We start from the raw sequence: 18,873 nt of genomic DNA, 5'->3' as shown, positions 1-18,873 counted from the left end.
GCTGGAAAGACCTAGAAACACAATTCTCACCGATTAAAGGGATTCTGTCACCTTGTTTTACCCTATAGAGCTGCGGACATGCACGGCTAGATCTCCGCTAGCATGTCCGCAATATACGTGTCCTATAGGGCTGTGTGCTTTTATTTTGTTTAAAAAATGATTTTAGAGATATGTAAATGACCCTGGTAAGGAGCCCAAGGGGCTGCACTAACCTTCTTCGTGCCCAACCACGCCCCCTGTGAAGGAGTCCAGCACCGCCTGCGTCCTCCGAATCTCCTCCTTTCGTCAGAGTTAGATTGCCATATGCGCAGTGCCGGTATAGTGTTCCTTCCCTGTGCTGGCATCAGCCTCAGGGAAGGAACTGCGCATGCGTGAGCTCGTGCATCGCGAGATTACGGCGATCTAACTGTGAAGAAAGGAGGAGATTCGGAGGACGCAGGCGGTGCTGGGCTCCTTCACAGGGGGCATGGCTGGGCTCTAAGAAGGTTATTACAGCCCCTTGGGCACCTTACCAGGGTCATTTACATATCTATTAAATCATTTTTTAAACAAACTAAAAGCACACAGCGCTATAGGACAGGTATATTGCGGACATGCTAGCGGCGATCTAGCCGTGCATGTCCGCAGCTCTATAACCGAAAACGAGGTGACAGAATCCCTTTAAGGGCTCATGTACACAGAAGTATTTTTTGTCCATGTCTGTTCTGTTTCTTTTTTTTTTGCGGCCAGTATGCAGAACCATTCATTTCAATGGGGTTGCAAAAAAAAAAAAGGAATTGACTCTGTGTGCATTCCGTATCCGTATGTTCGCAAGTACTTTCCCGCAAAAACAAAAATTGTCCTATTCTTGTCCGTTTTGTGGACAAGGACAGGCATCGTTACTATGGATCCGCAAAAAAAACCAAAAAAACGGATGTAATAATTTTTTTGTGGATCTGTGTTTTGCGGACAAAAAATACATACGGTTGTGTGTATGAGCCCTTATAGTGAGCTTCAATTTGACAAAAAGTTGTAGATGATTTTGCGGTGCATTACAGGTATGAGACTAGCGCCATTACAGCAAGAATAGTATGCCTCCAAGAGCCGCCGCTCAGCCTGGCACCGTCCACAGGAGAATCGCCCCACAAGCTTCTCCAGAAATGTATGCATCCTAACAGGCAAAGTCTTCAGTAATAAGGAAGGGATTTACAGGTTTCTCTCCCGCACTATGTAAATGGGCTGCAGAATCTCGAGTGCGCGTCCTCCCTGTACGTTAAGTGAGCGGCTGAATCCCTGGTAAGATCAGCTCTTGACATCTCCACGCTTGACTGACAACATCAGGCGGCAGAAAGGAAACAACGGCTTATAGATAGATCCAAATTCATGGCAAACCATTTATATGTTAATGATCTACCTGTGGGAGCCGTGTACCTACGTGTGATACAGAGAGCATGTCATCTGCTGGAGGCGGTCATGTAGACGGGGGGCGTCATCCCACTGCACGAGATCCCAGTATTCATGGGAGAACAGATCCCGTCTGCAGCGGAGAAGTGGTGGGATCGCTGCCCCCAACTACCAAATGTCAGCAATACCTCGGGCGCATTACTGATGTGATTCGTAGAGGAGCATAGAGAGGCAGATGGATGGATGGGTCAGAGGGAGATTAGATAGATATCAGATGGATAGATAGATAGATAGATAGATAGATAGATAGATAGATAATAGATGATAGATAGATAGATAGATAGATAGATAATAGATTATAGATAATAGATAGATAGATAGATAGATAGATAGATAGATAGATAGAGATATCAGATGGATGGATAGATATCAGATAGATAGATAGATAGATACTGTAGATAGATATTAGATAGATTGATAGGAGATAGTGTGACAACTCGGGGTGACTTAGCTCTCCAGGATCGCCGTCTTCTCCGCTTAGACGGTTGGCACACCTCAAGAAGCCACTCCAACACTGCATCTAAGTTGCTACATTGCAGAAACCATACTGTAACACCAAACGACGACCAGTTAAGGCTTCCTTTGTAGAATTCGCTACTGCAGCCAGTTTGGAATGGCACCATCGAGGCATGAAATCGATAGCGCCCCGTGCCTCCGCGATGCCCTCAATTTCCAACAAAGCAATCGATATATCTGTCCATCTCGCTATACAGCCGCAGCGGCTTTTGTGCAGGCACCTGGGCAGGCTGGCAAAATACATTATGCAGACTTAATCCTGGTTTTCCTATGGGAATTTACAATACACTTGTTTGCAATTCCCGGCCATTTAAACAGCGAGCTGGAAAGCGGGAGGCCGCTATCACACTAAGCGCCGGCTGAGCAAAAATAAATACGTAATGGAAAATATAAAACAAACATAATAAAGCGTTCTATTTCCGAGCAAATATATTTCAGGGAAGAAAAAAAGAAAAAGAAAAAAAAGATAAGCAAGATTTTGTCACGGCTAAAAAGTAATCCCTTTTTTCTTTTTTTGTTTGCCGAAACCCATTTCACGAGCTCCTTTCAAATCTTTTTGATCATAATGAAAAGGAACAAATGCAACTTCAGAGTGGTGAACAATAAAAACATATCCACATACAGTACAAATGCGAACACGAGTAAATATCTCTCAACTTTTTATTTTTTAAGTGGTTTATTCATCCTCCCTGTCTCGCAGCACATTTCTCATATAAAAAAAAAAAGCCGAGAACACCAAGCCCTTACTCTCGGTGACAGGTGAACCACAGGGGATAAAAAGAGATCAAGATATGCATAAAGCAGCTGTCTACCTTTTTGGCTTTTCTTAGATACGTCCTGGCAGAGTCCTTGAAAGCGTCTTCCTCCTCCTCGTCAGACTCCTTGGCTTGCAGATAACAGACCCATCCCAAAAGATACCATACCTATAAGACAAGGGTCAAAAAAGGGCATCATTATGGGCAGCGAGCAGCAGGCGAGAGAGGGGCAGAGGATATTCCTTGGTGGGTGAGAATCGTCTCATCCATAATAATGAGATAAGGGAGAATCAAAAATAGAATAAATAAGCAAAATGACCAAAGCAAAGAACTGGCGGTGTATGTGATGCAGGCCACCGGACTTCAGGTAGCAATGCTCAGATTCTGGTTTTTGGTGGACAGATTTCAGGCACATGAGGCAAATACATAGATAATGCAGCTAACAAGGCGTACCCACACGGGCACACTCACCAGGAGAAGATATGCACATGGATATACTGGGTGAAAAGATGAACACATATTGCTCCTTCATGGCACAGTGGAAGGCACATAGGCCCGCTCACTCAAACATGCACATGGGCATATCCTTTACCGACAGGGCCAGACGAGGCGACTACACAGGAACCTGGCCCTGACAATCAAGAAGAAGAGGGAGGAGCTGGCAGAGGAAGCAGGAGGCGGAGCAGGGGTGCACAGAGCGGCTTTAGCGTCACGGACGTTCCCGTGCCAGGAAATCAGTGAGACTGGCAACACGTAGATTGATCTGACAGGTCCCTTGTGGATCAATTCGTGTCTGTGTTGTTTTTGGAAATGGCCACACCCTTACCTAAGGTGTTGTTTATGTGGTCATTTAACCTTCCCTATTTATTGTGGCTGCCCCCACCATGCCGTGCGATTTATAGCTTTGTTGTGAATTGCCGGTGTTTGGATCTCAACGGAGTTCCTGTGCTTCCATAGCCTTTTGAAGTTAAGTGTATCCTTCTCCTGTTGTTTATTGTTGGGGTTCTTTTGTGTTGCTCTTTTCCCTGACATTTGTGTTTAGGCCTGAGGGAGACTCCTGGTCGTCCTACCATTTGGAGGAACAGGTTGTCTCTTGTCCTGACATTAGTACCAGGGTCATACAGGGTGAGTTAGGACTTTAGGTTCCCGTGTATGAACTCACCTACCTCTGGGGTCAGTTCATACTTGCAGTCAGTCAGGACTTTGATTAGGGTTTCTCTAGGAGGTGACCTGTTCCTTTCCCTAGTTTACAGGCCTTTTCCAATCACCCCTTTCCCTCCTACGCTCGGTGTGGGTTTCCCTCCCACGCCGAAGCGTGACATTTAGTCTGCCCTTTGTGCACTTAATTGCTCATTTGCATATGGATTAAAGATACTTTTTCTTCAGAATGAAGCAACAGATAAAACGCTAATTTGTAGAGTAGCGGCATAAACATCATGTAATAAACCGGGGGAGGAGGACACTGTTGTTACTGTTTATCGGGGTGGCACTGTGGTAGTGCAGTTTATCGGGGTGGCACTGTGGTAGTGCAGTTTATCGGGGTGGCACTGTGGTAGTGCAGTTTATCGGGGTGGCACTGTGGTAGTGCCGTTTATCGGGGTGGCACTGTGGTAGTGCAGTTTATCGGGGTGGCACTGTGGTAATGCAGTTTATCGGGGTGGCACTGTGGTAGTGCAGTTTATCAGGGTGGCACTGTGGTAGTGCAGTTTATCGGGGTGGCACTGTGGTAATGCAGTTTATCGGGGTGGCACTGTGGTAGTGCAGTTTATCGGGGTGGCACTGTGGTAGTGCAGTTTATAGGGGTGGCACTGTGGTAGTGCAGTTTATCGGGGTGGCACTGTGGTAGTGCAGTTTATTGGGGTGGCACTCTGCTAGTGCAGTTTATTGAGGTGGCACTCTGCTAGTGCAGTTTATAGGGGTGGCACTCTGCTAGTGCAGTTTATAGGGGTGGCACTCTGCTAGTGCAGTTTATCGGGGTGGCACTCTGCTAGTGCAGTTGATTGGGGTGGCACTCTGCTAGTGCAGTTTATTGGGGTGGGACTCTGCTAGTGTAGTTTATTTGGGTGGCACTCTGCTGACAGTTTACAGGAATGGCACTCTGCTGAAAGTTTATTAGGTTGGCACTCTGCTGACAGGTTATTGGGGTGGCACTCTGCTAGTGCAGTCTATTGGGGTTGCATTCTGCCACTGCTGGCTGAACCCCTTGCAAACACGCCCTTTGTCCATGGGGGTCACTGTGATGGTGCTGCTGACAGGGGCACTCTAGCCATCATGATGGGTGCATGAACCTGATTTATAGGCAGCGTTTACACAGTAAAAACATTTTGGAGAGTAGGTAACCATGTATTACACATCTCATTATTAATTATCATTAGTATTTCCTTCAATACTGATGAAAACGGCTTACCTGCTGGAGGTGGGGGCATATACAGGAGAATCAATATGGGGAACCGGTGACGACGCCAGTTCTTACAAAATACAGTGGCATCGAAGGGCACCTATATGTACAATATAATCGATGCCTCAGATCTTAGGATGTACAACCAAGTTAATTAACCTGTGTTCTTACCGTTGCCGTGGCGACCAGTTCTGAAATTTGAATTGCTTTATTACGGTAAGTGCTTTGTTGTGTGCATCATCTCTGCGGGGGACCAGACTATGAAATGAGTCCATATCCTCTACGTTACACTACATTACAATACACTCTTTACAGTATTATAATTCCGGGGCGACCTCATGCCAGCACTGTATTATAAACCGCTCAATTTTATTTTTATTTTCATTAGCAGGAACATAAGTAGCCCATGGTGATCATGACTTGAATGTCTTTTTTTTCCTAGTACTACATTTAAAAAATTTGAATATTCATCTTTTAAGTCATTTTTTTTTTTCAATCGAACATTCTGTACTGATTTTTTAAACGTATCTTTATGCCTTTCAGATCTGCAGAGCTCAAATATTTTGCACAGACATAGATTTAAGTGATACAATAGTGGATACCCCTTGTCTCCACTAGGGGGAGTCCTGGAGCTTACTGCATACAATGGTATTATTGTATTTAATGTGTAACTAGTATGCAGTAATCTCCTGAGCTCCCTCTAGTGGTGGCTGCAAGCAGACAGAATTTTAGCAGTGAAACAGTGGCTATCCAGGGGATTTGGGGCTTCAACTGGTATAGTGATAATTCAGGAGCTTTTTCAGCACAAGTAGAAAACAAAGGCCTATGCAAGGGTAGAAATTCACTGCAACCATTTAAAGGGGTTGCAGTTGCTTACTTCGTGTATACCCCCCATGCAATTTTCTTTCAATTTTGAAAATGCATGTAAACCAATTCATTTGATTTGTTCCTGTCCTGTATGTAGCACTTCATGTTGCTGTATCCAACCAAACCCATGATGCACCTCTCCTTCCTGTGCCACAGCTCCAGCACCACGCTAGCTAGATTATAGCTCCTCCTACCCAGCTAGTTAAATAGACACTCCCCTATCACATCCCCTAACAACGCCCAGCGACACTCCCCTATCACTGCCCCACCCATGGACATAACATCACAGGAAATAAGAAAGAGATGACCACAGCCCAGAACAGGAGATGGGAGCAGTAAAAGTAAAAAAAAATACATTACAGAATTACAGCTACCGTCATATATGTTATTTTAGAGGATGATGCAAACTGGAAAACCCCTTTAAGGACCTCCCATTATTTTATATTTAGCAAGCGAGTTTAAGCTGGCTGCCAGTGATTTTACACTTTTTGACCTTTTAGGGCCAGACCATAAAGTAAAAAAAATATATAAAAGTAAAAATAAATCAAGTACACAAAAAATACCCCTCCCCCACAAAAAAAACTCCCTGTTACCAATCATTGCCATAACATTAGCCCAGTCAGTTTGAAGGAGTCTGTGTTGCTGTAGTTTCCACCAAATTGATCAAATATCTGACAAATTTGGTGCAAGTGTAACTCTTCTGCCTTGAGAGGTTACTCCGTTTTCTGGGCCACCCACTTACTGGAGTAAGATGGCATCAATTTTGCAACATTTAAAAAAATCATAGTGATAAATCTGGAGTGAAGCCGATTAACATACATAACCCCAACAATTTGTCAAAACTGGAGTGGGTGATGTAAAGTTGCAATATTTTTCAGCAAAGAAGTTCAAAAAGTTGCAAAGCCTCATCATGCCACTTCTTAAAGCCAAAAATTACAAAAAAACTATTTCAGGCAGGGTGCTGGGTCTCCTTAAAGAGACCAGCTGTGTACGGAGACTGATTGGCAATGCCCCATGGTAAAATAATACGCAAAGAGGTATCTTCCAGGGAAAGAGAACCATCTTGCTAGCGCCAACTATGAATCAGAATTTGATCTTTCTTTTTTTTTTTTATTATTAAAGAATAACCTAAACAACATTGTTATTAACCTTACACTTACTAAAAATGACTAAACTACTCCTGGTCCTCAGGACCCTAAATACACTGGACCTGAACCCATTAAGGGGCAGCATGGATTGCAGAGGACCCAATGCAATGACACCATATGGATCCCTTTACAATTAGGAAGAGGGTTTCGTGGGCACTCTGCTGGATCATAAAGGAAACAGATTGGGGGTCTGGTGCACATCCTGCTCCACTCTGGACTATGAGACTCACATTTTGGTATGATTTTATTCTTGCAAAAAATGGTGTCTTAAGATACTCACCAACGGTCCCCTCTTTCCTTGGACAATCACACTAATTGGCCCACTAAAGGAGCATGGTTACTCAAACCCCGCAACAAAGTGGGGATTTTGTGGGAATTCTTGACCATTCCATTCAAGGGGCAGGGCTTAAAGGATGGTTGGTCGAATGCCAAGTTAAGCTGAATTAAGAGGTGGAACGCATAAAAAATAAAAAAGAAAGGCACTAGCCTGTTCATCAGCTCTCCGTTTCAGCGCTGAGTGTCCCAACTGTGCTGCTTCTAGTCCCTGTGGACTGGAGGTGGTGTAGTTCTGGCACAGACTTCCTGCACCGGAGCTACTCTGAAACAGCTGACTGATGAGGGTGCGGGGATAAGAAGAAAAAATACAAGGCGGAGAATCCGAGGCCTTTCTGCATGTAACGTGTTATTAAATACATGAGTGTTATTCGACAAAGAATCACTCTCGTTAGATTGGGAAAAAATGTTTTAAATGAAGATGAATGTGTGAAAGTGGATTGCTCATAAGGTACGATCAGGAATAATGTGCTGAAGTGCTCTCCAAAAATAAGAGTAAATGAAAAACTAAAAAGCCATTGACTGGTTTGGCAGAGGATTTCTTGAAGCAGAACATTACACATACAGGCAATTTAAGGAGAACTGAGCCCATTTGCTGCAGGGTGTGCAGACGAATGGTGGGAAGGAGCTTGCACTTCACAGGACGGGGTTAAAACAGTATTGAAATAAGAGCGTAGAGTCGTTCGCTTTTATGAACCAGAATTTATTTTATCAGAATTTTTTTGGGGGATGTCCAGGTTTGGAATAAAATTTCACGACCTATAATTAATCCTTACTTGCTATCTGGGAGTATAAAGAAAAGAGGGAGACAATGTGAATATCAACCTAGGCACCCCATCGTGGCTGCCCCGATACAAAAGGGCCTGGTGTTTATTTCCCCAGCTATGACATGAGACACTGGCGGGGATATAAGTTTGGAGGTTGGGACTATAAAATAGGATGGTTATGGAGATAATAGAGAGGAAGTTGGGGCTGTGACGTGGGACAGTGGTTGGCATAATAGAGTGGAGATTGGAACTGTGAAATGGGACGCTGGTTGGGATAACATAGGGGAAAGTTGGACTATGGTATAGGACAGTGTTGGGGATAATAGCATGGAGGTTAGAACTATAACATGGGAAGTGGTTGGCATGATAGAGTGGGGATTGGGACAATAACATTGGGTGGTTATGGGAATAACATGGGAAGTGGCTGGCATGATAGAGTGGGGATTGGTACTATAACATGGGGTGGTTAAGGGAATAACATGGGAAGTGGTTGGGATGCTAGAGTGCGGATTGGGACTATAACATGGGGTGGTTATGGGAACAGCATAGAAAGTGGTTGGGATGCTAGAGTGGGGATTGGGACTATAACATTGGGTGGTTATGGGAATAACATGGGAAGTGGTTGGGATGCTAGAGTGGGGATTGGGACTATAACATTGGGTGGTTATGGGAATAACATGTGAAGTGGTTGGGATGCTAGAGTGGGGATTGGGACTATAACATGGTGTGGTTATGGGAATAACAATGAAAGAGGTTGGCATGATAGAGTGGAGATTGAGACTATAACATGGGTTGGTTATGGGAATAATATGGGAAGTGGTTGGGATGCTAGAGTGGGGATTGGTACTATAACATGGGGTGGTTATGGGAATAACATGGGAAGTGGCTGGCATGATAGAGTGGGGATTGGTACTATAACATGGGGTGGTTAAGGGAATAACATGGGAAGTGGTTGGGATGCTAGAGTGCGGATTGGGACTATAACATGTGGTGGTTATGGGAACAACATAGAAAGTGGTTGGGATGCTAGAGTGGGGATTGGGACTATAACATTGGGTGGTTATGGGAATAACATGGGAAGTGGTTGGGATGCTATAGTGGGGATTGGGACTATAACATGGGGTGGTTATGGGAATTATTAGCGCGGTACATATGTGAAGAGGTATACATACATAATATAGACAATTGCACTAATCATAAACCAGATGAATTACCAACTGGTACAGCTGGAGAGAGGTCCCTGCCCGTGAGGGCTTACAATCTACATGGATAACATGGGAAGTGGTTGGCATGATAGAGTGGGGACTGGGACTATAACATGGGGTGGTTATGGGAATGACAGATGCAAAGTTGAGACTATAATATGGGAAGTGGTTGAGATAATTAGAGTGGTGATAGGGACTATAACATGATCCAGTGGTGGACATAATAGAGTGGGAGATGTGACATGTTATAATAGTGGGAATTATATATAGAAAGAAGGTTGGGACTATGGCATAGGATAATGGTGTGGATTATTGAGTGGAAGTTGGGACTATTTCATAGAACTGTGACGTGGACCAGTGGTGGGAATAACAAAGTGGAGGTTAGGTCTATGATATAGAATAGAAGTGTGTTACGCAAGGTCGAAAAATGAGTGGTCTACGGTGCCTCAAAATTTCATCAAACATCGTTACTGGCATCAATTCATCATCTTCTTTATGGGACTATGACAGAGGACAGTGATGAGGAAAACACACTGGAGGATGGGACCATAACATAGGACATTAGTAGAGGGAAGTTGGGATTACCTGAACTATGGCATGGGATAATAGTGAAATTTACAGAGGACTGGTTTGGACTATGACATGGGACTGTTATGGAGGAAATAGAGGGAAGGTTGATATAGTATTGGGCAATATACCGGAATTCATGATATACCGCGTTATTAAGAAATGGTGATATGGTGATATTGCTGTTTCTTATTTACAGCTGTATTTTAGTAATGTCATAGGGGCAGTCGCACCTGACAGTATTGACTTCTTCTAAAACAGCCGGCGCACATTAGACATCAGTAAGCTGCGCAGTATGCCCATATCTACAGTGTAGAATGTCTCCAGCAGCTGCCTGAAAACCAGGGAAAACAACACTATCTACAAAACTTCTCAGCATTGTTTCGCCCACAGGAAAGTCTGGTCACATGGGCACAACGTCATCTCAGGTCCTATATCTCACCAAGAAATAGCATCTACCGGCTGTAAACCCCCGGAGCCAGGAGACCAGCACTGGATAACAGCCGCTATGCTCTGGTGGCTACTACACCAGGAAACATAATGTATGGGGTCAACAAGGAAACACGAGTGCACGTTTTGAGTGTTTTTTCCTTCTAAATGGGTATTTATCGCAATACATATCATTATCGCAATAAATTTCTTAATATTGTAGGAATATGTTTTATATCGCCCAACCCTAGGTTGAGACAATGATATGGGACTATGAAAAAATAGAGTGGAAGTGACATTTGACAGTGGTGGGGAAAATGAAGAGGTGGTTGGAACTATGATATGAAGCAATGGTGGGTGTAAAAAAAGTGGAGGTTGGGTGGAAAATTTGTGGTCTATGGTGCCACTACATTTCTTCAAACATGTAAGCACTTACTTGAATCACTTCATCATCTTCTTCCAACAGCCCTTCTAAAACCTCTGTAGCCAACTGAAAAACAAAAAGGAAACATACATTTTTGAAAGGGATGTTAAAGATGTGTGAATTTTATTCTATATTTTGTATATCTAGGACTGTAATGAGTTAAACTTTTTCTTCTTCAAGTGCCTCCCCCCCCCCCCACCCCTCTCTTTGTTTCAAGGCTGGAGAGGAAGGGGGGCAAAGTGCTGCGGGCAGTGTCTGATTTCTCATCTTACTACAGGTGTCCCATAGAGTGTGGTGGAGATGCGTAAGCCAATCATATGGCTTGATGATATATATTATTCACTGCCTATAGAGAAGCACCTCTTTGAAGTGTCACATATGACGTATGCAGTATTATTGTTAGAATAGAAGCCATTCCAAAACGGCGATGGTAACGAGATGTTTACATTAGTTCACATTCCAAAGTGGTATTCACTGCGCAAATGCAGGTGAATAATCTCCTCTCTCTTATCTCTTCTTCCTTTTTGACCAATGAAACAATGTTTAAGCCTCAGAGAGGACTGCCCTCTTCTGAAGATGTATAATACGCTTACCCCATGTATTAAAAATTAGAGATTGCTTTGACCAACTTCTGTGTCAGTGTTCAGTCTCTCAGCCACGCGTGGATATTAACCCCTGGGGGGTACATTGATCCGGAACACCAGAGTGTATCTAAAATGCCCTAATTTAGGGCTGCTTTAACAGGGACTACAGGCCAGAAGGTCATCAAGAAAGTCCTCAAATCAAACCTTCTGAATGATAATTATTACAGTCTTTAATGTATATTCACAATTGAAGAAAATACCACTGGGCTTGAAAGATATCCAATAAATTATTCTGTAAGAGATCATCAATACATGACACTTATATAATGGATATACTGTATAATGTCCTGTGTAATGATTCTAAGGTTCTCATACCCCTCATGCTGCGTGAGCACAGACCGAAAAAAATTATTCATAACGGACCATAAATAGTTATGATTTCATGACATCATCTCGCATACTTGTGCAGTGACTCAGGTGGCATGATGATGTCATCACACACGCCTGCACCAAGCTGTGACCATCTGAGTCTAGAAACTGGAGACCCAGGCCACAGACCACTGCAGGGAGTCAGGCACTGGCTCTGGAAGAGGATGGTACTTGGAGGCACATTATGACTACAAGAGGGATGCTTGTCTCTGAGACAAGAGCTATAACACTCTCTGGGTTTGACAAGCTAAATAAAGCTTCATCTCTGGAAAAGAATCGAGGGTTTTACCCTGCCCTGCTTCTTTAGCTGCTCATATGTCAGGACTGGTGGCAGAAAGAGATATGGGCTTGGTCTTTTTGAAGACGGGCATTCCAAGCTTTAAAACAAGATCAGAATCGCATTATCTACACTATATCAGAAGATACAGCTATTAGAAGTCGGGATGGCAGTGAATGCAGCTGAAAGTGAAAGTTTAAGCAGGTTTCACTGCTTTCACTCCAGACTCGATTTCTAATAGATATATCTCCCTATGTGGTCTTGTTTGAAAGCTTGGAATGCCAGCTGCTACGAATCCTGAGATATGAGCAGCTAAAGCAGCCGCATTACACACACACACCCCGCTGTCCAAGCTCTGCTCGGGCAAAACTGTAGCTAAAAAAGATCTGTAACTCTCCTGATATTTCTATGACTCTCCATTGTGTGGATACTCTGCTATTTCTCCTAGAAATGTATAACAAATTTAACAACTTGGTGTTTCTAGTTGGCGTTGTGTCCCCTGGTACAATCTGGCAGTGTCCTACCAGAGGTGTAGTGCCAGACTGAGTAGGGACATGTCCCCTTTGACAAAGGGAATGGTAATGTCCAGTAAAAATTCAAGCAAATAACAGAACAACATAGAGTTCTAAGAAAACATGTTCCATTTTTTTTTATTTCATGAAGAATACGAGTATTTACTAAAAGCAGATCTGACTGCAGTTGCTCTTTAAATTCCGTATCCTACTCCATAAGCAAGAGATACAAAGAGCTCTGTAATAGGTGATTTATACAGCAGTAGCTATTTTTTTGTTGTTCTCATTTATTATTAACCTGCCAGACATCAAAGCCGTGGATTCCCAGGATATTTAGCATTTTTTTGTTAACATTTACAAACCCAAATACCAGAAAATTTATGACACAGCAGCAGTCGGATATCGGGAGTCATTATGAAAAGTGCCAGTAGGTAAAAGAGGGGAAAATGATGAACTGAGTCTACATTCCAAGTTAATACAGACACTCTATATGAAATAAAAAATAGTCTGTGTGCAAAACATTAATTGCTTCTTTTGAAGACAATTCCCCAAGATCTCATTAATTTACGTGAACTCTAAGGAGCTAATCTTTATGGTGTGAAGCCGTTGCCGAGATGAGCTATTAGCGGTGTGGGTACCATGTATTTCAAGCACAGTACATCATTCTACATGAATACATCCCATGGCAATTATTTTCTCTCTCTCTCTCTATATATATATATATATATATATATATATATATATATATATATATATATATTGTAGGAAGGAACAAGGGGCCATCATTGATGGCCGGTACGTGTCACCGAGGTTCCTGGCCTCGGTGAGGTAAGAGCCGTTTTTTCCCCTGAAGTGTCATTATTGCTTTGCAGTCTGACACTTCAGCTGTTTAGCATGGCTGCAAAGCTGATCCTTGACGGCTCTTACTGGGAGTAGCCAAAGTGCTGGGTGGGTGGCTACTCCCCACGTTCCAGCCCAGGTCTTGGGAGGCTTAATAAAAAGCAGTCACCATTAATCAGGTGGTGTGGATTATCCTCCATCTCACAGTGAAGCTGTGGAGTCTCTGTGGTTTGGGATCTGAAGATGTGTGCCGTGCAAAAGGGCTGAGAGCCACATGCTGGAAAACAGGCCCCTAAAGCCTGCTGGGGACTGCTGGTGAAACATTGCTAACAAGGTGAATGTTTGTGTTCTGTGGACTTTCCATGGTGTGAACAAACACCAAGGCTGCGAACTGTTATTTTGTTTTGCCTTCTGTGTGAATAAACACTGAACTATTTAAGTTAAAAATAGGGCTACAACGATGAATCGATGTTATCGATAATATTCGATAACAGGATTCGTTGTCAACGAATCCCGTTATCGAATAATCGGCCGATTTGTTGCTATGCGGGCGGTCGGGCGCTATGCCTCCGGGTCCTTGAACTTTAGATCACCGCATCTTTATTACCTTAGAATGAAGCTCCAGTAACAGGCAGAGCGGGCAGCGGCGTAACGTCACTTACTCACGTGACGCGCATGCTCTGCCTGCTTCATTCATAAAGTAGGTGGAGCAGGCGCGTCACGTGAGTAAGTGACGTTACGCCGCCGCCCACTCTGCCTGTTACTGGAGCTTCATTGTAAGGTAAAAGAAGATGCAGTGATTTAAAGTAAAAGTTACTGCTGGTTAAGGAATACTGCTGTGAGAGGCGGGGCCAGGGCTATTATGGGGAGGGGGATCTGTGTATGGCACTGTTATGGAGGGGATCTGTGTATGGCACTGTTATGGGAGGGGGATCTGTGGATGGAACTGTTATGGAGGGGATCTGTGTATGGCACTGTTATGGGGGAGATCTGTGGATGACACGTATAGCATAAGATGCTACATAGTGTCATCCATAGATCCCCCATAGCATAGTCATCCACCGGTCCGCCTCCCCATAACAGTGCCATCCACAGATCCCCCTCCCCATAACAGTGCCATCCACAGATCCCCCTCCCCATAACAGTGCCATACACAGATCCCTCTCCCTAAAACAGTGCACAGATCCCCCTCCCATAACAGTGCCATCCACAGATCCCCCCATAATAGTGCCATCCACAGATCCCCCCATAACAGTGTCATCCACAGATCCCCCATAACAGTGCCATCCACAGAACCCCTCCATAACAGTGCCATCCACAGAACCCATCCATAACAGTGCCATCCACAGAACCCATCCATAACAGTGCCATCCACAGAACCCCTCCATAACAGTGCCATCCACAGAACCCCCCCATAATAGTGCCATCCACAGATCCCCCATAACAGTGCCATCCACAGATCCCCCCCATAATAGTGGCATCCACAGATCCCCCCCATAATAGTGGCATCCACAGATCCCCCGATAATAGTGGCATCCACAGATCCCTCATAACAGTGTCATCCACAGATCCCCATAACAGCACCATCCACAGATCCCCCTAACAGCACCATCCACAGATCCCCCATAACAGTGCCATCGACAGATCCCCCATAAAAGTGCCATCCACAGATCCCACATAACAGTGCCATCCACAGATCCCCTCTATAAGTGCCATCCACAGAACCCCTCCATAACAGTGCCATCCACAGATCCCCCATAACAGTGCCATTCACAATTAGTTTTAATATGGCCTATGAACATAATTTAATTTTTCAAGTAAAATCATATAAACCACTTTTTTTTGTCATTTTGGTGTTTTTTCCCGATTAAATCGATGAAATTATCGACAACTAATCGATTATTCAAATAATCGTTAGCTGCAGCCCTAGTTAAAAAATCACAGGCTTCCAATCACAGCAAATGCTGAGATCACTGAGAGATGAGGGACTAGATATTACAATATTACCTTATTTCTACCAATCACTCAATGCAGCTTCATCTCCCTTCCCCTCGTCCCCCTCCTCTCCTCAATTCACTGATTTAGAACATTTATAATCTGAAGGAAGGTGTTGCAGCGATGGCCTGCAGTGGCCGCTGCTTAGGTCATCTGCCCCGTCGGCACAGACCCGCTGATCTCTCTTCCCTTCTTCCCAGCAGTCCCGACTACTGGAGTGGCTCTGCCCCTCCAAGCAGGCTGTGGCTGGCTCCATGCCAGATAGGATCCTCTGTCTCAGCTCATAGGGGGTACGTGAGCGCTCCCTCCAGCTTTTGAAGCACCAGCGTACACATATTCTAATCTTCCCCAATACCTTTATGAGATATACAGGTTTCAGTTTCCCAGTCTATATCTGGGTAGTTGAATTCCCTCATAATAACGACCTCATTATGATCTGCCGCCTCGTCTATCCCGTTTATTAGTACATTTTCTGTGGTGGTTTATAATAAACTCCTATTAGTATTTTATTATTGTTTTGCCTCCATGTATTTCTACCCACAGTGACTCCACATGTTCCTGTCCCTCACTTATATCTTCTCGGACTGTGGGCTTTAGACAGGACTTTACATAAAGGCAGACCCCTCATCATCTCCGGTTTTGGGGATCCTTTCTAAACAGACTGTAACCCTGTCCATTAACTGCCCAGTCATAGCTATCATCCAGCCATGTCTCAGTTATTCCCACTATGTCATAGTCCTCCTCACACATCACTAATTCCAGTTCCCCAGTTTTATTAGTCAGGCTTCTGGCATTAGTATACATACAATTAAGAGGTTTATGTATATGTTTTACCCTACACCTTTCCTTCTGAACTGTTCTAGTCCCTCCTTCCATTCCTCCCCCAGTTCCATTACCTCGCCTCCGGTCTCTATCTGCACTATCTTCCCATCCTATAACGTAATTACCCTCCTCCCAGTCCCTAGTTTAAACACTCCTCCAACCTTCTAGCCATCTTCTCCCCCAACACAGCTGCCCTTTCCCCATTGAAGTGCAGCCCATCCCTACGATAGAGCCTGTAGCCGACATAGAAGTCGGCCCAGTTCTCCAGGAACCCAAACCCCTCCTTCCTATACCAGTTCTTGAGCCACTTGTTAACCTCCCTAATCTCCCGTTGCCTTTCTTGTGTGGCTCGTGGTACAGGCAGTATTTCGGAAAACACTACCTTTGAGTTCCTTGCCCTAAGCTTGTGACCTAAATCCCTAAAATCATTTTTAAGGACGCTCCACCTACCTCTAACTTTGTCATTGGTTCTGATATGGACCATGACCGCTGGGTCTTCTCCATCCCCTACCAGTAATCTGTCAACCCGATCCTCTGTGGGAAGGTGTCTGAGCAATAGGTTCTAGTCTTTTAGTCTCCTCCAAAGGTATGTTGTTTTAAGTTCATCTACCCATGTAACAACTTCTGCCAGTTTCCTGGATTTGACCCTTTGCTGCTTAACCTAACCTCTGCCTGATCTCTCTTCTCGCCCTGACCTGGAACTGTTTATCGGATCAGACAAGCTCTTCCAGCCCTCACCTCGGGCCTGTCCCTGACTATGGTTTTTCCTGATCTCTCAGTGTTCTGCATCGGTGTCTCTTGACCCTGGTGGGTTAGCGGTCACTTGAACAGAGATTACTCCAAGAGACAGAGGCCAAGTGGGTCCCCTGTAGCAAAGTTGTTATCCCTGTAGAGGGTTTTAAAGGGTGAAGACCAGGGGGGCACTTAAATAGTGCCCATACGGGTATCCCCAAGCCTAAAATATTCAAGTAACACAGCAGATCGACATTTAGTTTGAAACAGAAGGAAAGAAGATGCTTCAGGAAAATTAGGAAGATGCAACTTTTTCCAAAAAAGGTAAGTTAGCTTTAATGTATTCACATGTACTATTGATTTATGGAAAGCAAAAAAATGTAAACCAATGAAGTTGCAGGAACCAGACACTGGTAGGAGATCCAACCCCTAACCCTAACAGTGCCGCCCCTCTCTTGCTTGATTGACTGGGTCAGGCTTCCCTGATCACCCCGCCTGGACCTCTCAATTAAGAGAAAAGTGCTGGGAAGGGAGAGGGCTAGAGTGGAGTGGCTCAGGCATGCCTTTGGCGTACTTGAGAGCTAAGTTGCATATGGATTAAAAGTGCAAGATAGGTGCAAGAGGTTCTGATAGCTAAAGGGCATTGTGCACAGTTTAAAAGTGGATGCTGACTGCCTCCCTTTCATGGTTGTAGCTATCAGGAACACAGTGGACATGCTTTTGTCATCATATAGGATGTTCAGCACATTACTAACGTTTCAAAAAATAAAATAGCGGTTTAATAGAAAAGTATTACATATTATACACTCCTCGAAGCAAACAAATTTTGGCCTGGGTATTGAGAAGGCCTTTGATAGCCTGTCTTGGGACTACTTTTGGGACTACTTATTTATGAAGATGGCATTATCTGTCACAGCTTTGCACACCCCAGTACCTATTTAAAACTCATAAAAACCCAGAGGCAACCTCAGCAGACTACTGTTTAACTGGTGTTTTAAATTCCGTGTACATATTTGTTCTTTATTTTGCTTATGGAAAATAATTTCTGCCCACAGTTTGGTAAATGGAAACTACCTATTTTTTTTTACTACAAAATGCAATGCATGCTTTAGATTTGGTGGAAAGAATTATTCAGGCCTACAATCAAGGCTGACAGTAATTTTTATCTCAAACCTTCACCTGCTAATGGACTTCAAGAAATCACTTAGTGAACATTAGCCGTTGGGTAAAACGCAGCCGATTACGGTGCGCCACATGCTTACTCCATGGAAAAGTATATTGAAATTCAGCATTAAGGTTAATTGTGGTTACTTCTTGAGATGTTTTCAAAGACTTAAACACTCAGATGCTAAGAAAGTAATATATAGAGACATATAAAGAAACATTACAACACAACCGGTAAAAATTTGCAAAAAATGGAAAAATGTATGCTAAAACAAGAAGATGAAGACTATAATTATAGGCTGGGAACAAGGGTGTAGCTATAGGGAACCAAAGAGGTAGCAGTGCTTGACCCTGGTGCCTGAGGGGGCCCAAAGCCCCTCTGCTAAATAAGAAGACACCAGTATTATAAATGGCCCATTGAGGCCCTGTTACAAATACTGAATTGGACCAAGGAGCTTCAACCTGGAACCTATTCTTGGCTTTCTAAAGGTCTTCTTAATGTGTTAAGGTGGATTTAGACGAAGCCATAATCGGCCAAGAATTTCTGGGAACGCTTGTTCCCGATAATGTTAATGTGCTGCCGAACACCTGATGAACGAGCAACGTTCTGGGCAGCAGATCGTGCTGTCTAAACAGTGATCTGCTTCCCAGAAACAATGATTCTGT

The 18,873-nt window shown here is 43.9% G+C and overlaps 1 protein-coding gene across 1 annotated transcript in view; it reads right to left on the bottom strand.

Annotated features, from left to right (window-relative positions):
• Positions 1-18,873, bottom strand: part of LOC121002910 (probable assembly chaperone of rpl4) — a 408,505-nt gene that overhangs the window by 55,953 nt on the left and 333,679 nt on the right. Inside the window, exons 9-10 of the mRNA XM_040434561.1 lie at positions 10,865-10,918; positions 2,772-2,882 (exon numbers count right to left, since the gene is read on the bottom strand). Of these exons, the coding sequence (XP_040290495.1) occupies positions 2,772-2,882; positions 10,865-10,918 (165 nt within the window). The remainder of the gene's footprint in view (positions 1-2,771; positions 2,883-10,864; positions 10,919-18,873) is intronic.

The sequence above is a fragment of the Bufo bufo genome, chromosome 5 (assembly GCF_905171765.1).
Source record: "Bufo bufo chromosome 5, aBufBuf1.1, whole genome shotgun sequence".
NCBI classification, from domain to species: domain Eukaryota; kingdom Metazoa; phylum Chordata; class Amphibia; order Anura; family Bufonidae; genus Bufo; species Bufo bufo.
Note: the sequence above shows the minus strand (reverse complement) of the source record. Positions and strands in the feature narration are given on the sequence as shown.